This window comes from Pleurodeles waltl, chromosome 5 (assembly GCF_031143425.1).
Source record: "Pleurodeles waltl isolate 20211129_DDA chromosome 5, aPleWal1.hap1.20221129, whole genome shotgun sequence".
NCBI lineage: Eukaryota > Metazoa > Chordata > Amphibia > Caudata > Salamandridae > Pleurodeles > Pleurodeles waltl.
In genome coordinates, this window is record NC_090444.1 from 831,127,446 (window position 1) to 831,152,209 (window position 24,764).

General features: G+C 44.4%; 1 protein-coding gene across 7 annotated transcripts in view; it reads left to right on the forward strand.

Moving 5' to 3' along the window:
* AKAP7 (A-kinase anchoring protein 7) overlaps nucleotides 1–24,764 on the forward strand; it is a 1,205,386-nt gene that overhangs the window by 379,854 nt on the left and 800,768 nt on the right. The window contains exons 5-8 of one of the 7 annotated variants that reach the window (XM_069234880.1): nucleotides 14,704–14,755; nucleotides 14,846–14,944; nucleotides 15,091–15,219; nucleotides 15,345–15,476. The exons of the other annotated variants lie outside the window; for them this stretch is intronic. Of the exons in view, the coding sequence (XP_069090981.1) occupies nucleotides 14,704–14,755; nucleotides 14,846–14,944; nucleotides 15,091–15,219; nucleotides 15,345–15,407 (343 nt within the window). The 3' untranslated portion in view covers nucleotides 15,408–15,476. Of the gene's footprint in view, nucleotides 1–14,703; nucleotides 14,756–14,845; nucleotides 14,945–15,090; nucleotides 15,220–15,344; nucleotides 15,477–24,764 lie in introns of those variants that run through there. 7 annotated transcript variants of the gene reach the window in all.

The following is a 24,764-nucleotide window of genomic DNA, read 5'->3' on the forward strand; positions in this document are numbered from 1 at the left end:
CCAGAGCACTAACTTTAGGTTATTTATGTTCATGGTGGGATGTATTAATGCATGGAGAGCAATGTACTCAATGGGTCTAAAATACACCTTACAGTTGGTAATACAAGTTATGTGTAGAAGGTTGGACAGGATTCTGGTAGCTAGAAGTTAGCTACCAGATGGCCGCAGTGGTGCACTTGGGGCGCTTCTTGTCTGATTATGCACTGGTGCTCATGATCTACAGGTGGCACAGAGGCCCCAATCATCCCTATGTGCCGCCTGCACCCTGAGGTGCTGCATTATCAAGCTTTTCGATCTGACATCCACAAGCCCTAGAGAGCTATCTGAAGGGCAACTGGGGGTCCACATGTTTCAGAGCTAATGAATGGGATGCCCTTATAGCTGTTCTATGGGTGGAGTGCATCTTGAAGGTGTCTGGTGTCAAACAACAACTTGAAGCAGACTTAAGGGCACAGGTTGCAAAACTAGCAAATTGTCAACATGGGGTGCAGGGGGACGCCCTTCTGCATTGCAAAATAGTGGAAACCAAGAGGAAGGGGGGAGACATGGGGCAGAATAGATAAGTTCAAGCTGAAAGAATACAGGCAGCTGTTACTAGGGAGGGTGACAAGCCGGGCCGACTCTTGGCCTGGCTGTTCCATCAGGAAAGACTAGCCACCTTGATTATGTCCCTGCTGTCTGGAAACAATAGTCTGCTCTCAACACATTCAACAATTAATGAGGAGCTTCACTGGATTTTAGATCAATTATACCAATGTCACGAGAATTGTCCCCCCCTTGAAGTACAGGAATGCCTGTCCTGGCAGGCCTAGACTTACCAAAACTGGGACTTTTCATTGTGAGGCCCTAGACTAGGCACTGTCCATGGAGGAGATTCAGGTGGTGCTTGAGTCCATGCCAGGACACAAAGTCCCAGGTCCAGACGGGTTCCCCAAGGAATCTTATGTTGCTTATACCGATGTGCTAGCTGAAAAACAGCTCAAGGTCTGTAACATGGCGGAGCGAGAGGCGTACTCCCCCTGACCATGAATTAGGCACTTATAGTCATGCTCCCTAAACCCAAGAGGGACCCAGAGATGTTAGACTTATAGCGCCCGTTGTCCATAATCAACGTGGACATGATAATATTTTCTAAGATACTAACATACTATGAAGGGTAATGGGACAGCTCGTACATGAAGATCAATGTGGGTTTATCCCTCAGTGGAGCACCCTCATGAATATTTGGATGCTCATGTCATGCACTCTGTCCAGGATTTGGAAATGGAGATGGCCGGAATGGCATTGACATAGAGAAAGCCTTTGGTACGGTCAGCTGGGAATTCCTGTGGTGGGGTTTTGTAACACACAGGGTTCTGTCACATCATACAAAGGTGGATAGCCTGTTGCTCTCGGGGCCCTCAGCCAAAGTCAGATCAGAGAACTATAATTATGACAGTCTGAATATATAGAGGAGGACTAGGCAGGGAGGCCCCTTGTCCTTTCTCTTTTTTTGCGCTGGCTATAGACCTGTTTGTGGTGTATTTGAGGGTCACGTTGCAGGGAATTGGGAGACAGGAGGGAGAGACTGAACATATAGAATCCCTGTACACAGATGATGCCCTGGTGTATTTCCAGAGCTTGGCACATGCACTGTTGCTTCTGCTGGAGGCCCAATTGGGAGATTGTCCAGCCTTAGGGCGATTGTGGCTAATTTCCTGATATTTCTTATTGCGGCGTGGGCCAGGGTTCCCCCGGACCCCCTCTCAGATCAGGGTTTGAGATAGGAGCTGAGCAAATTCCAGGAATTGGGTATACAGGTGACACATAAGACTGAAATTCAGTATATGTACAACATGGGCAGAGTCTTGACGGATCTGGAGGCTTTTACTGTCAGGGTAGCAGATGCCAAGGTGGTGTTCCGCCCCGATGCTTATATGTTCTACAAAACACGCATTGCCCAATATGTCGCTCACCACTGAAAAAGTTTGACAGTCTCTTTATAGTCCTGATGTGGGCTGGCAAGCGTAACCGTGTGAGTCTCCAAGTCCCCACACTGGACAAGGAGGAAGGACGGGTGGGCTTGCCAGTTCTAGAACTGGATTATATGGTGGTGCAGTTACAACACGCCGCACAATGAAGGGCCTAAATGGAGAGAAAGGGTTATTGGCCGGTACAGCGGGAATGGATCGGCTGCCTCGCTGTCTTATAAAAGAAGCTCGGTTGCATAATGATTACCCATACACTGTGAGTAAAATGACGCAGATGTGGAGTGGCGGCCCAGAGGTTGTTGCATTTTCTACACAGCTGCCTTTGTGATGGTTGAGTCCCTTCCTACAGGTCAAGAAGGTTATGTCACTGAAACCATGGATCGACGAAGGTTATGAAACACTGGTGACCTATACCTAGGTGAGAGGTGCTTCCTATTTGCAGAAGCACAAGAGATTTTTGAAGTGGGCCCAGGTCAATTTATGGAATTGGCCACATTACTAAGACGGCTAGTGACATCTGGCCTGGTTTTCCACAGACTAGTCTGCTATGCTGGTATCCCCCTAGCATGGTGTGCATAGGCACCTATGATGAAGCATGCCACAATAGATTGTGGGTAAGGCATCTATTCCAAAATCTCTTTTAAACCTATACAAGGGGTTGACCACTAACCAAGACCTGGCCCGCTCATGCGTGTTTAATGGTTAATTCTGGGAGGGCATGACCAGGCCTGTCTTCTCCTCTTGCTCTCTTATGTGTGTAAGTGTCTGTAGAAGGGCCAGTCTGATCAGTAGGTCTCAACTCCATTCTCCTCCTCAGCACCCATAGCTAACCAGATCTTGCACGCAATGAAGGTGGCTTTTGAGGAGGGAATTGTCATGCAGCCAGTGGGCAGACTACCTTGGTACAATAAGGACCACAGCAGGTAGACCTCCCTCAATGTTGGAGTACACTGTCAATCCCCTTTGAAACACAAATGCCATTAGAAAAAGTGGAATCATGAGAAGCACGAGCTCCTACTGAGTTACCTCTATCAGGCCCTCAATTACTCCATACGGCATCAAAGAGAATGTTACTCTCTCATGTGCTCTGCTGGTCACTTTCCTGCAGAAGTTGGTTCCAGTAGTAGAAATACTTTATTCGGTTGTCAACAACCATCAAAGTAAAAAAGCATTTCATTTCATTCAGATTAAATACAGAGAAAAATAAAAAATGCAAATACTATTTAAAATCACTTCAATCATTATAAGTTCAAAAATAATGTTTGATAAAAAATATATTAATCACAAGGGAGCAGATGATCCACTGTTTCACATTTGTGGTGCTTTAAGATTTAAAATCTTAAAGGCTAGGGCCTCTAGCAACCACTAGATTGAGTTTCTCCTGTTTACCCGCAGCCATCATAAAAATATATTGTGTTTTGACTCGAAGAGTAAGACTGTGTTGGATAAAATAAATAGATACTATGGAAAATATACAGATTAATAGGAGTCAAATGTTAATAAAAATGTATGGTGCCTATACCAAATTGTAAAAAATCTTCTTACTGCGAAAACAGTTAATTCCGCTGTATCATATTTTAGAATTGTTAAGGTGTGTAAATAGTGAGATGTCCCTAAGCATAGACAAATTGGACTAATCCATTTTCTACGCAATCCGCTATACTCAGGACAAAAAAATAAAACATGGGCTTCGGTTTCATTTGCTAAGCCACATTCAAGGCATACACTTGATCTTGTGTCCTTGTGCCATTTACTAGTAAAGGTTCTCAATGGAAGTGTGCCGACCCTAAACCTAATATACAAACTTTTGGCAAGAGCAGGAGTAATCTTATCAAGAAATAATTTGAAGCTTGGAAACAGTTTGAGTTCCAGGAATTTACACGTCAGGGAACTATGATCTCTGACCAAAACGCACTGCTCATTAATATATTCCCAGTAGTGGTTCTTAAGTGCATTAAGATCAACTTTACTTAGTGATTCTGGCTCATCCCAAAACCTCCCTAAACCCAATCTACAAAACCAGTTATACACTGACTTCGCCCAGAGAATACGTCTGACATTTGCTTTAGCTATCAAATCTATTATGGAACCCCAATAGAGGCTCAGTTCGTTAGAAGATCACAGACTAACCCATAAGACCACAGGCTTTAGAACAGCCAGATCAGCAATTCTCTGCAAGTCAGTGTCTAAATAGAGTGGGTTCAATGGAGTGATTGCAGGTAGTATTAACAACTTCCTTACAAATGTATTTTCTGCAGCAGCTAAGCAGCTCGTATTACTATGGCCCCAGATCTCTGCGCTAAATAAGGCAGCGTTTTGTGCCTTGGCTTGATAGCCTGTCAAAGCTGGAGATACAGATCGACAATTAGTATTCTTATATACCCTAATGATGGCATTAGATTTGTGCTCTACAGATAGAGAAGACTGGCTGGGGCAGCCATTTAAGATCACTGGTTAATTTAACCCCTAGGTAGTCGAAAGAATTAACCCTTTTTAATGTTTCGCCACCCACTCGGATTGGCATATTCCTAGCTCCCCTCTGACCAAATATCATGTATTTAGTCTTCCTGCATTCAGCTCCAGTCCTCTGGTCCTACAAATGTTCATAAGTGTATCTATAAGAACCTGCAACCCCATTGGGATTTTGGATATAGGTAGGGAGACATCAGCAAAAAGATGGGAATTTTTATATTATTAAGAATGGGAGTCATTTTTGCAGTCAAGGAGCTCCTTCACCACATCATTCATATAAAACGTAAATAGTATGGGTGCACACACACACCTATGACGCACACCACGTCTGATGGCAGTTCTATCCTTCAGTTCTCCCCTACTGCCCCAATGCACCTGGGCGTAATTCTTCAAATAGAGCTTGGTAATCAATCCAGGCAAGTTTGAGGGAACCCCCAGATTCGATAACACTAGCCACAAGATTTTTCATTGACTAAAATCAAACGCAGCCTTGAGGTCTACAAAGGCTACATAGAGCCTTCGTATTTCCAGTATAGACCAACTAACTTAAAAACCTGGTCGGAAGTGCTGGTCTTCGGCCGAAAACCTGCATGTAAGGGGGACAGAATTTTCTCTTCCTCTGCCCACAATAACAGTTTTTCTAAAACTTGCCTGGCGAAGATTTTCTGAAGGTTATCGATAAGACTTATGGCTCTATAATTAGAAGGCCAGGTGGCATCCCCTTTTTTGTGGATTGGAATGATCTCCGCCCCCTTCCATGTCTCAGGTATATCCCCTCCCTTTGAAATAGTATTGGTTAGCAGATTTATATAGCTACTCCAAACTAATGTCTCTGATTTATAAAGGGCACCTGGTATTCTGTCTGGTCCGGGGGTCTTAGCACTTTTCAGGGCAGCAATTACCCTGACTGTATCATTAAGGCTAAAAGATACAGGACTTCTCATGCCCCTTCTTTTGTGCTCAAATACAGAATTTCAGTAAATGCCTCATTCTTGCTACATTCAGACTCAAATGGACCCTAAGGGGCATACAAATTGGTAAAATGGGAGACCCAACTGTCGGGATTGATATGGTAGTGATGGGAACTGCCGCCATCAGACCCTGCTAAGCCACCCTCTTCCAGAAAGACTGTCTCTCTCCTGCCAGCTGCCTTTAACATATCCCTCCAGATCGAGTCTTCTCTTTCTTTTTTTAATTACTAAGAACTCTACTATAGTCTTGCCTGGCTCCCGCTATTCCCTCTCTATTTCCCCTTTGATGGCCTTTCTCAGGTGAGTTTTAGCTGCTTTGCAGCCCACATTAAACAGTCTGACTGTTTTGCTCCTTCCCTGTAGAACAATTCCCTCAAGCCTGTGAATAGCTGATTTGGTACATCCAAAATGGGGATATCTGTAGCCGGGTATCCAACATATCTAGAGAGGTTAAATGCAAAGAGACCACAACTCTTGGAATACAGATTTTGATTAGACATCACTGTTAGCCAAGAAGGATAGGGCCCATTGTTGGCCACAATAGGTTCAGGGACCATCGTCACATGGGTACTATTCTCCTTCCTTAGTACTCCCCTATTTAAAAGGAAAATCAAAGGATTGTGGTCACTATCCAAGCGATGCTCAACTTTCATATCTCCCAAGAGAGCCCACAATCTCAAATCTAGAAATATATGATCAATAACTCTAGAGTGACTGCCCCTCTTAAAGGTAATGGCCCTCCCAGGATCAGATAATGTGTGGCCAATGCAAGCTCTTAAGCCCCTGCTAACCATCAATGAAAAATCCTAAGATCAACAGGGTTTTCCCACTACAGAGGAGGTGTTCTACATTTCATCCTCTAAGGCACCGACCTCTCTCAAAAACGGAGAGGGTTCAAATGAGCTATTAAAATCAACTGCTGTCATGAGTTCAGAGTAGGCAGTTTTAAGTGCCTCCTCCAGAGAAAATAAAGTTGGAGAATGTTTACTTGTTACAACCTGTCATGCATATATGTTAATAAAAGCAATGCGTACTCCAGAAGGAAAAGTTATGATGATGCCCAAAACATCAGGAGAGTCTATGCATTATCTTACAGGGGCTAGGTAAATCATTCTTCAGCAAGATTAACAAGCCCCCACAAGCCCTCTCAAATTTCGCTGGTGGCTTGGCCTCTATGCTTTATGAGATATAACCATTAAGAAATATTTTCTCCGTGGCCCAAGTTTCTTGAAACATACAAATGTTGCACTTCTCTATGTAAAACAGCCATTCAACATCAATCAATTTCTGTTTGATTCCAGCCAGATTCCATGACATCAGCATGACCACTGGAATTCTTGTTGACTCTCTCACCTATGCCACTTTCAGACTTTAGGACATCCTCACAAAGTAGTGGCTCTGCCAACCCTCCTTTTTGGAAGGGATGGTAGTAATGCCACAAGAAGTCACTTCCAGTAATACCAGTGAGTGGTCCTCACTGTTCTCCCTACCATTGGTGTTCTCAAGGGATAATAGGTCCTCTTGCATTGCATCTATATCATCATTATTAGTCTTTAGAGAATCATTAAGGGATGTATCAGAGTTAACCACTGTCACAGGCTTATCTTCTATATTAATGTGTGACTGCATTAACCTAAGCATGCAAATATTGACATCATTACTATCCCCAAAAGACAGTCAGTCCACTTTATCAGGGTTGGATGGCTCATAAGGAGGTACAGTTGGTCCATGGTTTAATGGTTTCTGTTGTATGCACACCGAAGCACCACCCTCACATCTCCTGCCTGAACCACTTTCTGGAGGGGATGATTTCAGTCTGATTGCTGTCAATTGTCCCTTGCTGTGGTGACAGGTACGTTACTCAAAATGTACAAGATTGTCAACCATTGTACTAGATCTCATCTGTACTGAAATATAATCATTTGCTGACAACTTAGATATATGTCTCCTTGCGTGGACAATGTCAGACCTAACTTCGAAAAAGGCAGTTACGTTACATCCTAAACCAGAAAATGACTTTATTAATCAGTGCCTTCATTAGAACCCTCCTTGAATTTAGGCACCCGAGTTAAATAAATCAATTAATTGCGGTCTGAAATGTCTTTCTTAGGCAACAGATCAGACTTTTTATCTGGGACATAATCATCTCTTGAAGAACAATGCCTAGTACTTGAAATCATATTCTGGTCTCTAAGCGAGAAGGAGAGATTCGGTTTTGCGCTTCGACAGTTCCAAAACTAAAACTAAAAATTCTATAAATGTCTATTGGTACCCTTGAAAGCAGGGGGGGTTACGGTGACTAGTAAGTCTATTACCCGGTCTGGCCCTCCCATCAGCACAAATCAATTGCTTCGGTGTAAATGAGTTGTTAGCAGCCGCAGGGCCCATCCCAGGAACACAAGTGACACCTTTATCAAAAATCCCCGATTTTTGTTGTCCTGCAAGGGAGCCACCCTCTATATGAGATATCTCAAAATTAATTAAACTTCTCTTCAGTACTAGTGCTTCACTATTATCCTCAATACACCCACCCAAGCACCTACATCTACATTCTTCAAGTTTCACTACAAGGTTATTCATCTGGCTGCCAAGACCCATAACTAATGTTTTGAGTTCACCCAGTGTAACATGTAAGACTCCGGTGTCAGCAGTGCATTCCTTTGATGTTATTCTATTGTTAGTCTTACAGTGGGGTTCATCCGGGGCAATAATAGGCATAACAATGCTTTCTGTTGTGGCTAGAGGGGCAAACCTGTTTGAGCAAGGTACGTTCCTATAAATTATTACTGTTGTTGAAAGAGGTTGCCTCGGCAGAGCTACATCATAATTAAGGGGCCTGATTTATTCAGACGATTCAGAACCCACACGGACGGGCATTGATGCATTCCTTGACTTCTTAAAAATGTCAGGGACCTTACTTTGCGCCCCCATTCTATATCCCTTTGGTTAACTTGCCATTTAACAATGATTCTGCCTCCCCAATAAGATTGTCAATATCAGAAAATGTGCCTGCATTTGCACTCAAAGATTGCTTCCTTGATTTCTTGGCGCTACAAGCTGCTGGTGCCACAGTGTCTCCTGCTTTACGCTTCCCCGTAATTATCTCTCCGTACGCTGACAGTCCGACACCTGTAATAATTGCTCACTTACTTAAGGTCTGCTCGACCTATGGGCAGCACCGGTTCTGATGAAAGAAGGTAGGCCCAGCCCAGTCTCTGCCAGTCGTTGACGGCCGAAGACCTGCCCGATCTTGGCTTGGGCATGTGCCCTGGTGCGTCCCGCACTGCGGGTGTAGGCCGCTGAATTTATGTGCCTCCAGGCGCGCAGATCACCCGCTCGGCTCTCCTGCCGCAGTTCCTGATCGAAGATGTAAGGTGGATGACTTAGGCTCCCCCCGGGGTCCGATGAACGTGGTGTCCTGCACCTCCAGGCATGCAGATCGGCAGCATGGCCCTCCTGCTGCACTGCCCGATGGAAGATGTAGGTGGAATGAGGCAAGCCTCCCCTCCCAGCTTCGATTAACGTGACGTCCTCAGCTGTAGGCCACTGAATTTATGCGCATCCAGGTGCGCAGATCAGCAGCACGACCCTCCAGCCGAACTGCCTGATGGAAGATACAGGCAGGATGAGTCAGACTTCCCCTGGGTCCGATGAACGTGGCGTCCAGCGCCATGGGAGTAGGCCACGGAATGTATGAGCCCCCCAGGCGTGCAGATCAGCAACATGGACCTCCTGTCGCACTACCTGATGATAGATATAGGTGAGATGGCCGAAATGGCTTCAGGATTATGCTGCCTCAGTATTCAGTGATGGGAGGTTTAATTAGAGCAGCCTCGTGTTTAAGAGAAGGGCTTTGAGCACCTGCACCTCTTTATTTACAAATTAAGCACTGCCCCCGCCCCGTCCAATGAACGTGGTGTCCAGTCTCCCTGGAAGAGTCATTGAGCTTTCAAGCGTAAATCCTGCTACCTGTAAACTGTTTTCTCATGACAGTCTATGCCTTTCGTTCTTAGGTTGTTGTGGTCTTTATTACAGGTAGGTCAGACTCATTCAACCTTTTGGATCAGGACCTGATGGATAAGGAAATGCTAACCTCTCCCATCTTCCAAAGGGAATTCCTCAGTGCTGTTCTTGATACTCTCCAGTTGTTTTCATGGATGTTAGAGTGTGAAGTTGAAGGCTAGAAGGACCATCCCGGACCCTCTATTTTAGATGCTCATGCAGCTTACACTTCCTCAGGTGCAGGTCACAGTGTTTCCAGTACATTTCCCATCATCACCTGAGCATCTCCAAAGGCCAGATGAACAGCAAATGAAACCACTTCTCTAACCTAGGCAACATTATCCGCCCTCAACAATGATCTGGATATCACCGCTTGAGACAGGTACTCCTGTGTAGGAGGGCTTGGTTCCAACCAGAGCCTACCATGCATTCACGGTCAAGGCTTGCGAAGTGTTGTCAATCATGACATTGACACCACAGCTAGGGAATGTAGGTGTCTGTTCTTTGGTAGCCAAAGTGACTCCCTTATTGTGTCCCTTGCTGTGTCAAACCCTGGACAAATACCCTTAGGTTTTCAATACCAGTCAGGACAACAGCACACAGGTCAAGTGATGTTACGATTAGAGACCTTTGGGTGCAGAGACTTGCTTACAGTGTCTGTAATTTTAATTTAATCCAAAAACGTCTCTCTGGAGCACAACTTCTTCAATTTTCACTAAATAGGAAAAATAAAAGAGAATTTCTGGGGCAGAGGTCAAATGATAGGGGCGGAGCAGCTGAATATTGAGTCAGGGGCATTGCCCTACAGTGTGTGTCTATCTTCTTTTTCAAGGTGACCCATCCAGAAAAGGCCACAGTCTCGAACCACATTGGTAAATACAATTTCAGGTTTAATTGCAGCATTCTCCATTTGGAATTTTATGTTTGTATGTCATTATTTTCTGTACCCAGGTTCAACTCATGTGCACAAAAAATGTGCTAGTCGAGACATTATTATATTGTTTGTTAGATCCCTTCTTTCTTGATAAGTGACAATTCAACCACTTGCTGCTTTAGGAGGTCCCTTGTTATAACTGGACCTTATTGCATAAAATGATTTTCCTCTTAAGAGAATTCCAAGTCCTGTAGATATGCTTCCTGGTGGTGAAGGTGGTTCCGTGCTAAATAAGGATACCTACTTAATATCTCATGCAGGTTATTGCAGTGTTTAGTTAGGTCATGGGATCTACATAGCATTCTTGGAGATCACCCTCAGTTGCAGCTGCTGCTTAAGAATGTAGATTCCGATTACCAAATCTCTTAACATGTTTCATTGTTGAATTTAGTAGCCAGGTTACTGATAACTAACTTTCCTTCCCTTGAGCTATTCTGACTGTAGAATAGAAGAAAAGTTGAATATGATTTAAGTTTCTGGAAAAAAATGTTGTTTGTGACATGTATTTAACTCTTCTTCAGCTCATCAAGAAACACCCCCTCTGTTGACCAACGTCCAACCTTACTATATGAAACTTTTTGATAAACCCTTTTCTGTATTGCTTTTTGAAGATAGTGTTTAGTAAAGTGGAAGCCTAGACGCCCTCGCAGGCTTGTTTGACATATACTGGTCCAACTAAAGGCAAATAACCATACTTACTTGAAATTCTTCACTCAATGCTTTATGTTATCCCACTGCAGCCACTGCTGACGTCTTGTGTTTCTTGCTGTTGGTAAAGTACTACAGCGTGAACAGTAACGCGTGAGTAGTAGGAAGGGATACCTTTAATCACCATATTAAAAGTGACAGTTATCCCGCCCCGGATATGACGTCATTTCCGGTGGCTGGGACTTCCGGTGTCCCTGAAAGCCCTCCCCGGAAGTGACGTGTGTGCATGGGGGTGTCAATTGGGATGGGCCCTCATGGTGTCACGTGTTAGCCCTGTGTCTGGGTCCTAGCCCCTGGGTTTTGGCCTATGAGATGTGTAAAAAGTATGACTTAGTGATGTGCACATGGTTTCAGAGCTTGAGAGGGACAGGTGTGGACATGTCAGACATTCATGCCCAAGTGGCTGTTAGGGTGCCTCTGCATAGGGCTGCAAAGTGGGAGGTCTGGTCAAACCTCCACACTGTTGGCTAATCCAAAAAAGTGGGAATGGTCAAATGCTGCTTTTGTTAGAGCCAGCCTATAAATTTAGAGAGGTAAATCTAAAACAGATGTGTGCCTACAGCCTTTCCCAGGGACACAGTGGGGTCTAAATTAGAAACTGGCCCAGTAATTAAAAGTTTGAAACACAACAGAGGATGAGGGGCATGGCAAATCTAAAACAGAGGTGGGCCTACATTCTTTCCCAGGGACACAGTGGGGTCTAAATTAGAAACTGACCCAGTAATTAAAAGTTGAAACACAACAGAGGTTGTTGTGGCATGTCTAATCTAAAACAGAGGTGGGCCTACATTCTTTCCAGGGGTGACAGAGGGGATTAAATTAGAAAACTGACCCAGTAATTAAAAGATGAAACACAACAAAGGCCAACTATTGCTAACCTATAACAGATGTCTATTTCCAGGTCCCACCAATCATAGAGCACAGGCATAATTACCCCGGTGAGCATGGTATAAGAACCCCCCACCTTCACAGACCTCTTTTTTTTCTGAACTACATACTGACATTTGTGGTAAGCAGGGCTGTATCAGGACATCATGGCTGGAAACATGAAGGGCAGAGCTCAGACTGGTGATGCTGAACATCTTCTACTTAAGGTCTGTAACAGTGTGGTGTGTGTATGTGTTTTACTAAAGTTTAACAATGACATTAGCCCCAACCTGTTTAACTATACATAGATATGTAAAATGCCTGCTTTTAAAAAATAAATAAAAACAAATACAAATTTAAAAGCTATTAGTGTATTTTTGAGATACTGTAATTACTTTATGGGTTGGTTTTGTTTAATTGGTACTTGTAGGGTCGTGGGTTATGTATTTGTATTTCTGCGGGGGCGCACTTATTTTGGGGATTGTGTTGGTACTGCTTGATTTGTACATGCTGGTTCTGGGGTTGTGTATCTGTAGGTATTTTTTAAAGTCTGCACTTGTTTTATGGGTCGGGGTTGTTTAATTAGTACTTGTGGGGGTTATGTGCTATGTATAGGCATGTATTTCAGCGCGAGCGCACTTGCGGTGTGGGGTGTATTTGGACTGCTTAATATGTACATGGTGGTTCTGGGGCTATGTATGGACATGTATTTTTGAGGGTATGCACTTATTTTAGGGGCTGATGGCCATGCTTAATTTGTACTTATGGGTTCTGGGGTTATGCATTTGTATGTAGTTTTTAAGGGCTGCACTTGTTTTGTGGAGTGGTGCCATGGTTTAAATTGTACTTGATGTTTCAGGGGTTGTGTATGGGCGTGTATTTTTGGGGGTCTGCACTTATTTTGGGGGCGGCGGGCCATGCTTAATTAGTACATGTGGTGTCTTGTGCTATGTCTGGGCCGGTATTTTTGTGGGGTTGCACTTATTTTGATGGCTGTATGGTGGGCTTATTGTGTACGTCATGGTTCAGGGGTTGTGTAGCTAATGGTATTAGTGGTGGGGCTGTATTTAATTTGTACAGGAATGTTATGGGGCTCTTTAGGTATTTTTTTATGTGTATTTTATGGTCTGGGCCAGTATTATATGCTCCCACAACTAATGGCCGCAATAGTGCGTTTAAGTGGTGAGCTTTTGGGGGTGGCATAGTTGTTAATTTTAGAGCTCAGCGCCATGAGTTCCGGGGTGCAGAGCTCTAAAATTAATAACTACGCTCCAAGGGGTCAACCATAGCTCTGGGGGCCCATGCTATGAACTTTTCGGCGCGGCTCTCAAGAGACCGCGAGGCCTCTTGAGAGCCGCGCCAAAATGTTCATAGCAAGGGTCCCCCAGAGCAGGCCTGAGCTCTGGGGCCCTCGTGATTAACTTAGCAAAACTGCTTCCAGAGACCTTTCACTAATGTTAAAATGCTCTCAGAGACCATGCGGACCCTGAGAGCATTTCAGCATTAGTAAATAATTACACCGGTCTCTGGGTGGGGACCATGTGGCCTACACGGGGTAAGGCGGCTCTCAGAAGCCGCTGGGGGTTCCCTAGCGGCTTCTGAGAGCCGCCTGGATGGTTTAAATACAGAGAATGCCATGTTTGTTTCAACGCGGCATTCTCTGTAATTAAACCATCCGATCGGCTCACCGAGGCCTCGGTGATCCGATCGCTTGCCGCCATGGTGCGGCATTTGTTTTAAAAAAAGAGGAGGATTAATGGCGCGTGGCCATGGTCTGTTGGGCCCTGACCACGCGCGCTAGGGCCCTAGGGGCCCATACACATATACATATAAAATAAAAAAAAAAATCAATAGCGTTTTGGTGGCCTTGGGATTGGGGATCCCAGGGTCCCTTATGTCAGCATTTAAAAAAAAAAAAAAAAAAAATACAAATATGAGGGCCCTGAGCACAGGGTTCAGAGACCACAGGTCTCCTTGGGGCCTGCTTTTTAAAAAAATAAAAAATAAAAATGTTGCAAGTGTGACAAGGGGTTTAGGAGACCCTGAAGTCTAGAACATTTTAAAAATAGAAAATCACATAAATTAAAAAAATAAAAGCTGTTGAAATAAATAAAAAATAATAATGATTAAAAAATAACTATCCCTGGTAGGGAGCCTCAGACCCCTCAAGTACCCCACACCACTCACCGTAGTTCAGGATGGCATTGGATCTGATTTTGTTGCCCTGAAAAACCCAGGACCTCACACATGTTGCATCCACATCCGGCCATTTTCTTTTTTTTTAAAACAAAGACTGTGTGGTGTTGGAATTGGCTCAGCTTGGAGTTTAGACTGAGCTCGGCCCCCACACTTGGTTCACAGCCTTGTTCAGCTAAGGTGAAAACCAGGCATGGCTCCTAGGATCCAGTTTCCTGGCTATGTCTTATAGAGACAATCTTAGAGCTCGTATTATGCAAGAGCGCCACCATGTGGAATTTGTTTATTAAACCGTGTATAGTTTTTGAGAAAAGTTTTACAGTTGTCAATATGTATTTATACTTACAGAACATAGGGATTCAACAATTTGAATCTTGATATATATATGGATATATATATATATTTTTTTAAAATTATTTATTTATTTATTTTTTGTATTATTTTTTATTTATTTTTTTATTTTTGTTTCTCAAATTTAAAAAAAAAAAAAAAATTCAACACTCGGTGTGCTTTTATGAAGGGTTCTGCCCTAGAAGATGAATTGTGGGGTGCTTAAAGGTAAATCTGTCTCTCTTGTACACAGGACTGTCAAGAGTCTGGGGAACCCCATTTGGAAATGGAGACCGTGCAGCAAGGTGAGTTACAGGCCCTAGGTCGTTCTGAACGATGTTGTCAGGAATGTTATTTTTATTTTACTGCTAATGGGAACCCATGTGTTTGCATAGGTTATGATGCCGAACTCAGGTGTGCGCTTGCCTCTCTCCAACAAATCCTTCATGTTCAAGATGGGTCAAACACCTTGTCACAGGATAACGTTTCTGCAGGTAAATATTAGGGTTCTTTTTGTAACCCCCTCTGAAAACCTAACAAGCCCTACAATCAGACCTATATTTGGTCATCTTAGTGAGTTCGTATAGTCTATGTATTATCTTGTATGTGTAACATAATTTTTTATGTTTTTTATCCCGAGGGGTCCCTATGGATGAAGAGATCCGGAATTTGGATGCAAAGCTTAAAAGCCAGCCCCGTAAAAGGAAGTCACCTGGTTTTAAGGACGGCCCGCCCATTAAGAAGGGCCCCTCAAGCCGAAAAACCAAAGGTGATTTTTTAGAAAATGTAGAGTCTGATGTATACTGTCCTTAGTGTGTCTAAACGTCTTTCACACCCACCGGTATAGCAGCTATAACTAACCCTAATATGTATTTTGCTATCTTTACATCCTAGAATCATCACCCCAGAGCTCCGGAGACGCCGGCCCTCAGCCTAAGCAGCGGATGTCGTCTTTAAAGGTCTTCACTGGGACTGCTCAAAACCCCACCGCGTCATCGGTACACGTGAACCAACCCGAACATCAAGACCCACCCTGCAACCTCTCTACAGCCACCGATCATGGTCCAGGTACAACTCTTAACGGCACCACACCAACCGTCATAAAGGGAATGCCTAGTACAGCGAACACTTCTGCAACAACTATCCCGGGGATGGGGCATGGACAAACGGACATTATCGCTCGTACAACACCAAACGCCCAACTGTTTGTACCGTGTGAGGTCTCTGGAGGGTCCCCAAAACAGTGCAGCAGTCCTAAAATAAATCGGTTGTCCTTAAAGAGTCGTAGGAAGAAGTTCCAGACCCCTGAGCTGCAATCTGGACCTTTAGACCTGTCTTTTAAAAATGTTGTTAAGGTACAACCGGTTCCCCCTAGGGCCCAGAGTTCTAATACCGGGGTGTCTGGCCACACCCTAACCCCTACAGGGTGTACAACTATCCCCTCTGTGTTATATGACCCCTCCTTGGAAAATGATCACCCTGCAGAGGATCCCTACTCCCACTGTATAGAACTTCTTAAGGCTCTAGCTGGTATTACCCAAAGTTCTGAAGCCCCGGCATCCCCATGTGATACTTCTAAGATGATCCCCTCAGGGTTACAATCAGTAGGGTCTCAATCAGTAGCACCCAGCCACAACACTGCCTCTACATCAGCGGCCATCCGTTATTGCGATAAACATTTAAACTCCCCATGTTTGATGTCCCCCGATACACCCCCGGGGGCATACGACCCCACCAGTCCTTCGCCAAGTGCCCGTGCGCAGTGGTCTTCACCATCCTCATCAATATACCCCGACAGCAGTATAGGGTGTAGCGGAACGCAAAATCAGAGTTTTGGAACACCCTCGAGCGATGATCAGGACTCTCAAACTCCTGGGTGTTCACACTGGAACCCTGTTTTTACGTCCCGCTCTGGTCCAGCAACAGTGAGTGGTGGTGATAACGCCAGCCATTGTCCTATAACCGGGGTGGCTCAGGGAGTTGGCAATCATACCTCTAATGTCATAAGTACGGGCCTTGAAACCACCCTTTCAAACCGTGCTAGAGTTCTAGACAGCTACATTAAAGAAATCCATCAGTCGTTCAGCCAATTAAAATGCCAGCTCCGTCTAAAAACTTTAAAACTGTGTAAGAACGGCGGTAATATAGCGGCATCCAGAGCTAGCATAAAGGCTTTAAAACAGCTGATGGCTCGGTGTAGAAACACAATGGCCCAAACTTGCGCTTCAACAGTTATAGCCATGGGTAACATACCATCATGACTAGGCGCGCGTACATACACGGGGAATGTTAGAGGTACCTTTACCAGTACAATGGGCCATAGGTCTAAATATGAAAAGAAGCCACAGCACCTACTTAGTAGAGCTCTAAGAGTTTTACGCGCGTTCAATAGTCAGAGGTCATGTCAACCCCCAAAACCAACACCCATGAGACCTCAAAATATAGAGTTAGGAGGTGCTGATGGTCTTTACAGGTCCTCTGGGGGTGACGGTCCGAGCCGTCTCAGCCTTAAGCAGTCTGAAGGAGCCCCATCCGAAGTCGGTGTAGGGTCAGTGTCACCATTTGTAAACAACACAAATATTGTTCAGATCGGCGGGGGACAGTTACCAAAAACCAGATGGGCCCATAAGAAGCCAAAGTGGCTTGGTAGCTCTAGAAAACGCAAGGTTGTAATAAAAAAGTTAAAGAAAGCCAGACTCTGCGTTACCAGAAGGTCTAAAAACACATCTACATCTAACCATACCCCTGTGAGCTCTCCAACAACCAGTAATTCTCAAACTGAGGCTTCAGAACCAGTATTTATGGAAAGTGTGAGACGGTATAGTCGAGTTGTAGAGCGGTTTAACGCTACAGAGCACTATGAGGAGTTTAGGTTTGTTAACCTAGATCGCCTACACTCCTCAGATCATGGCATTATAGCTATACATCAGGCTGTGCAAGCGCTAATCGAACGATTGTTACACGATGTGGGTCCTAATGATTTCTTTCAGATGCGTTTTCAGGGACAGAGTCTCAATAGTCCCCTGTTCACCAGACGGTCATCTCGGGATGTGTTTGACGCTGTAACGTTTTTAGAAAACCTATCTAAACTTTTACGGAGCAAGGCAGAATTATTGGCGTACGGGTCCTTTAGAATCATCGCCCTCGTTGTTAGGGGTCGCGAGGGTGGTGCTTCCAGAGCCTTAAAGAGCGTTATGTACAGTAAAATCATTGGCAAGAAATCTCGGTGGTTGCTCGATTTTAATACCGGCGCTACCAACATGTGTCTGGCCGCAAGCATTGCGGGCTTATTGATGGACCGCTCTACCCCAGACGCCGTCATTATGTCGATGGCTGTAGCGGCACATGAGGCACCTAAGATACCGACTGACAAAATGGTCGGTTTTGGGGATCTGGGCCTTTTTGAGAATCACTTTGCCGTGACGGTTAAAGTTCTATAACATGCCGGTTCTTGGAAGTACTTCACTACCAATGAAGGTGTGAAAAACAAGACCGTGTATGTGTTGCATCATGAAAACCACTTTTACGGTGTCTTGAACCTGAAGGGTTTTCTAGGGGCCAAGTATGTGTGCGAGCATTGCGATCATATATACAACAATCGGACCAAACACCAGTGTGAATTTCACTGTAAAATGTGTCAAAGGGACGGTTGTGTCAATGACAATGCTCAGAAAGTGAACTGCACAAAGTGTAAGCTGTTTTGTCGGTCGCAAGACTGCTTAATCACGCACATCGGCCTGGCCCAATGTGTTCTTAAAGCCGACTGTGGGGCATGCGGTCGCTATAAACCTGTCGACCACGAATGTAAAGGCATGGAATGCCCTAGGTGTACCGCTGCTTTTATAGCCGGAACAACACATGAGTGTTACATGCTCAGAAGCCACTACCAGAAAAAAACAGAAGACTATATCGTATTTGATATAGAGTGTACGCAAGAGACGGGTGTGCACCAGCCAAACTATATTTACGCCCACCATCTAACAGGTGATGAGAGCTGGGAGTTTGAAAGACGGTCATGCGTGAATGATTTCCTCATCACGTTCATGCAACCTCGATACCAGGATTATACATTTCTGGCTCACAACTCCAAAGCATATGACTCATTCTTCATTATCCGTGACCTGATACATGAAAAGTTGCCCATTAGTCTCATAACCCAAGGTTCCAAACTAATGCTGCTTAAGGTTGTACCTTTTGACATTAGGTTCATAGACACCTTGAATTTTCTGCCCATGAAGTTGAGCAAACTGCCAAAAGCCTTTGGGTTTGAAGGCTGTAAAGGTTATTTCCCTCACTTTTTTAACACCTGGGCTAATCAGAATTACAGCGGCCCTATGCCTCCGCCCGACAGTTATGGTTGCGAGTACATGATGCCCTCTGAAAAAGAGAGTTTTCTACAGTGGTACGATGAAAACCGTGAAAAATGGTTTCATTTTCAAACTGAATTGAAAGCATACTGTCAGGCGGATGTTATGATATTGCGAAAAGCATGCAACCTTTTCAGAGATATTGTGGTGGCGATGACAAAGCGGGTCCTGTTTGTTGAAACCGAATCACTCAAGAGTAAAAAAAAAATAACTGTATACCTGGACCCATTTCAAAACATTACTCTGGCTTCAATGTGCATGTCTATTTATAAACACATGTTTTTATTGCCTGAAACTATCGCCTTAGTACCACCTGACCTCTATAACGGCAAGCAGAAACGTTACTCCACCCCCTCTATTCAGTGGCTCATGTACGTCTCTGCGAGTGAGAGTATCTTCATTCAGTACGCTCTGCAGGGCGGCAAATACCGGCTGGGCCGCTACTATCTAGACGGGTATGCATTAATTAACGGTGTACCAACGGCCTTTGAGTTCAACGGGTGTTTTTACCATGGCTGCCCTCAGTGTTACAAGCCCCATGAGTTTAATAGACTGCAGGGAACCACGTTTGAACATCTGCACCGCAGGACTATGGCGAAGGCGCAGTATATTGAGAGTTGTGGGTTTGTTTTGAGAACTCTATGGGAACATGACTGGGTAACTGAGCTATCGAAAGATGGTGAACTGAGCACTTTTATTAAGAGCCAGCAGTTACCTTCACCGCTGGAACCCCGTGACGCCTTATTCGGTGGTCGTACAAACGCCATTCAATTGTACCGTGTAGCTGGCCCTGGTGAGAAAATACATTACTACGACTTCACAAGTCTGTATCCGTTTGTGAACAAGGTGAAGTTGTACCCTATGGGCCATCCTACCATCATATACCAGAACTTTAAACCTCTCAAAGAGTACTTTGGAATCATTAAGTGTCAGATTCACCCACCGCGGAAACTTTACTTTCCGGTGCTCCCTTATAGAGTCGAGGGTAAGCTAATGTTCCCCCTATGCCATACCTGCGCTGAAAGTAAACAGCTTAGCGAATGTCTGCATAGTGATGAGCAGAGGGTGCTGGAAGGGACATGGTGTACCATCGAGGTGCAGACGGCCCTAGAGAAAGGGTATCGCCTAGGTAAAATCCTGGAAGTCTGGCACAACAACCCAGCTCTTTTCTGAGTACATCAACTTGTTTCTCAGAGACAAGCAGGAGGCCTCGGGGTATCCAGAATGGTGTGTCGATGAGCCCTCAAAGAAAAAGTATATCGCTGATTACAAAGCTCGCGAGGGTATTAAACTGAGACCTGCGTTCATTAAGGTTAACCCCGCCCGCCGTCAGCTAGCTAAGCTCTGTCTCAATTCCTTGTGGGGTAAGTTCGCACAACGTACCAATTTGTCAAACACATCCATCGTCACAGATCCAGATGAGCTTTTTAAGTACATATTCACACCGGTTTATGACATATCCAGTTGTGAATTTATTGACGACGAGACGGCCGTTCTATGCTGGAAATACGCCAAAGAGTACCCCACAACGTGTAACAATATAAACATCTTTATAGCCTGCTTCACAACCGCTCACGCCAGGCTAGAGCTTTACAGGTTGCTGGACAAGCTTCAGGAACGGTGTTTGTACCATGACACTGACTCGGTTATCTTTGTGAGTAAAGAGGGTGATGAAGATCCTCCGCTGGGTGATTATCTAGGGGATTTGACCAGCGAGCTCGAAAAGGGGGAGTATATACAGGAATTTACCTCCTCAGGCCCTAAGACGTACAGTTATAAGACCTCAAACAACAAGGTTTGCATGAAAGTCAAAGGTATCACTTTAAACGTCAACAATACGATTAAAATAAACTTTGACAGTCTGAAGGGCCTGGTGCACGAATACTCCGCCTCGAGCGATCACAAAAATAGCAAAGCCATTGTTGTAAACCACCCGAGCATTGTCAGGTCCAAGAAAAAATGGGAAATTACAACCCAACCTATGTATAAAACCTTAAGAGTAGTGTTTGACAAACGGGTCCTCACATCGGACTACAAAACACTGCCTTACGGTTACTAAAAGACATTAGAGGCTCGAACTCCACCCAGACATGGACACTAGACTACAACACCCATTCTCCTGCGTTTTAGCAGGTCCCTCCAATAGCGGTAAAAGTTTTTTTATAAAGAAACTGCTAGAAAATGCTCCCGGTGTTTTATCTCAGACCCCAAACAACATTGTGTGGCTTTATTCATGCTGGCAGGATCTTTACACGGAGCTCACCCTAAAGTTCCCCCACATTCGGTTTATAGAGGGTATCCCTGATAATCTCAACGACGATGATTTTCTACCAAAACAACTTGTAAACATGGTCGTGGTGGATGACCTCATGCGTGAAGGCGGGGACCACCCCGAGATTGAGCGGGCTTTTACGCAATATTCACACCACCGTAATCTGAGCATATGCTATATAGTGCAGAACCTGTTTTACAAGGGCAAGAGCAGCCGATCCATAACTCTCAACGCCTCATACCTGGTCTTATTTAAAAACCCCAGAGACAAACTTCAGATCTCAATTATAGCTAAACAAATGTACCCCGGAAACACCCCGTTTTTCATGGAGGCCTTTAACGATGCTACAGCAAAACCCCATGGTTACTTACTGGTGGATTTGAAACCCAACACTCTTGAAGACTATAGACTACGAGCCGGCATACTACCACCTGACTTCCCAGTCGCCTACACGCCTAAAACAATGCCCAAAACCTATAAAAAGAACAAGTAAAAAGATGTTTATAACATTTACAGTCTAAACCTTGTAATATAAGGACCCCACAATGTCTGCGAGGTTGCGGCGTAATTTAGGCCTTCTAAAAATGTTGATCACAGCCAGCCCCTCTAAAAGAAAAGCAATCCTTTGCGCTGCCTCGGACGACTTAGTGGCCGCCATTTTAGAAATAGCCCTAAACACCCTAAAAGGTAATGTCCCGATATCAACGAGCCAGTTCCGCGTTCTGAAGAGGAAGCACCACATTATTAAGAAGCTCAGCAATAAGAGGGCGTCGCTCCTTTCCAAAAGAAAACTGTTCAAACAGTCAGGAGGCTTTATAGGGTCGCTGTTAGGTATAGCTATACCCCTAATCACAAGGTTACTGTCGAGGTCCTGATGGAGCACACCCACAAAATGTACCTCGTACCACGGCAACAACTGGAACATCTTGGCCCTTCTAACACGGATGTCTGGGACATACGCAAAAACGAAACGCAGCGTCTCGATGCTGAAATCAAAGCCATTTTGAACCGAACTGATTTAAAACCCCACGACAAAGCAGGGCTTTACTCAGGAGCCCTTCAAAACTTTCTACAATACTACAAGCAGCTAACCTCTGAAAAAAACAAACTGACGCTGTATACCCCAGATGCTGAACACCAGCCAGGACCCTCTACGGCGTCTCAAGACATAGGCCCCACAACCACAACGGATGCCTTTGTCTTAGACCTTTTAAAAAATATCAGTCAGAAATATAGAGGGGCTGCTCAAATGTTGCTCAGTAAAATGACTACTACTAAAGATTTGACCACCTGGAACGACCGGGGTGAATTTGTTTACAAAGGGCAGCCGATTGCTGGTTCCCATATGTATGATCTGGTCCGGGGTCTCACACACGGTAAAACCCTATCGACACAAGACGCTCCTAGAGGCTGGGAGCAGTTCCTAAGTGCAGCTGCGGAACTCAACATTCCCTCCACGATTATCGGTAATGCAGAGAATCGCCGTAAGCTTGAAAGATTAAAAGATCCGGCCCCAGCTGTTTTTACAAGGAGCCCTGCTATATCGACGTCACCTTTCTTTCCACAACTAACACCCGTTCGGAACAGTGCTGCTCTTCCTATGGAGCCTAAAAAGAGACTATCCAAATTGAACACCTGGCTACCGCTCTAATTTTGCACACCTGTACAGTTTTTGTTAAAAGTTTTTACGGTTCGAAAAATTGTGCTTCATTTTATATGTTTAACCTTGTAAATGTTAGTGTTGAAACATGCTTGTAATAAACACTTTTAAATTTTCATCAGTAGTCTGCCATCTTTTTGTTTATAAATGCTTTGAAAATGTGCGCAGTGTGACTTAAAAAAAAAAATGCCAAGGATGAAAGCTTGTTTAAGATGTTTTTTATTTTAGGCACACATAAGTACAAATAACAGCTTTACAGTACCTTACACTTTTGACAAAGACCATATTCTGCTTTAACAACGTGCGACATTGTCCTGGAGTTTTCATTCACATATTTCATAACAACATCATCGTTGTTTACTAGATCGTCTGAGTACAGATTAAAAAAAATTCTAAACGTTATACCTTCAGACATTTTACTAATAAAGTATATACAATGTTCCCCACATGTGATGGCCATAGGATCCTGTACCCGAAGTTTATTATACACAACAGTGGGTGATGCTTTTTTTACATATTTGAATATCGGCTTTGTATAAATACTATGCTCAGGGAATTCAGCTAAACTATCAAACACTATAACCTTGTCCACATCCAGAAACAGAGCCGCCCAATGTGCACCACCCCTGTAATGGGGATCGGTGTTAAAGACGAGGGTGCGGGGCCTTTCTGGACCTATCTTTTCAGGTAGTCCATCGCTAGGGTATACCCCTAGAAAGTATTTCTTAGCATGTTTATGTCTACTTAAGAAGTCCCGTATCTCCGTAGTGTCCATTTTATATATTTTACAAAAATTAAAAATTTTATTTTTTATTTTACACTCTTTCAATGGTAGTCAAACATAAGCTGACGGGCGTGGTTGACCTGGATAACGCTGTCGAATACCGAGAACACAACCATGTTCACATTGGCCGCCAGCGCCTGTGTAAAACGTATTTCCGCTTTTAGATTTCCGTTTTTGATCAGGTTGTAATGGTCGCCGTCTTCCATGTCCGGCGTCAGGTCGAACGCAAACAGAGTGTAGCCGGCAGCATACCCTTCTCTTGAAACAACTACTCCAGAGTCCCTCAGCTGTTTCCCCGTTATCGAGACCAGTCCTAGATATTCCCGGACAAAATTTGATGTTCCAAAATTCGGCGTGAAAGGTTTTGCGGGGATCACGGCCCCCTCGTGAACCAGAGCAGCATAGTTGATATCATAGTGTTTGAAGTTGAAAGGGTTTGAGTTGTAGACGCCACTAAAAGCGGTATTGTCCACAAACCCTATGATGATGAGTTTCGGTAATTGCCCCAGAAATAGATTCTGCTGCTGCGTTAATCGGGTTCCGGCGGGGATGCTGAATATCTTCAGAGCAACTCTTTCAATGGCATACTTGGCGTTCGATAATTGTAAAGCTTCAGCATGGGCCAGTCTGACACTTGGGGACACTTTCACTCTCTTTACAAACAGGCTCGCTGACAATATAACCCGTTTATACTGCTCTGCATCACCGCTGATGAGACAGAAAGCGTCTTTGTTACGATTGAGTTTGATCTTAAGATCGATACCGTTGACTAACAGTTTGTCTTGGAAGAAAAGGTCTGAATGTACGCGTCCCAGGAGGTCAAAATGCCTACTGCCGGCGACGAAGCGGGCTCTTTTTTTAAATCCCTCATTGTCCCCGTCCAAAGCCGTGTTCTCCAAATGCGCTTCGGTATCTCGGTAGAAGAGCCCCGCTGAAAGATGTGTGTCCAGCGCATCGCGACTATAATTTAGAATACTCTCTATGTATGCCCTGTAGGCATACATGTTATCACTCTGTGTGACAAGGCGATCGCCTAGGTTAATGTCCACTTGATTAAACATGGTTGCGATGGGATAGGCTATCGGGGCCACTCTAGCATCATCCTCGATGTTGTCACCGTTCGCTTTGGTTATTTTACAGACGAGGTGCAGTAGAGTGTTGTTGAGATCAAGGTACATATCCGTGGACCCCGACACATAAAACTCTATCGGTGCAAGGGGTGTCAGAGCGG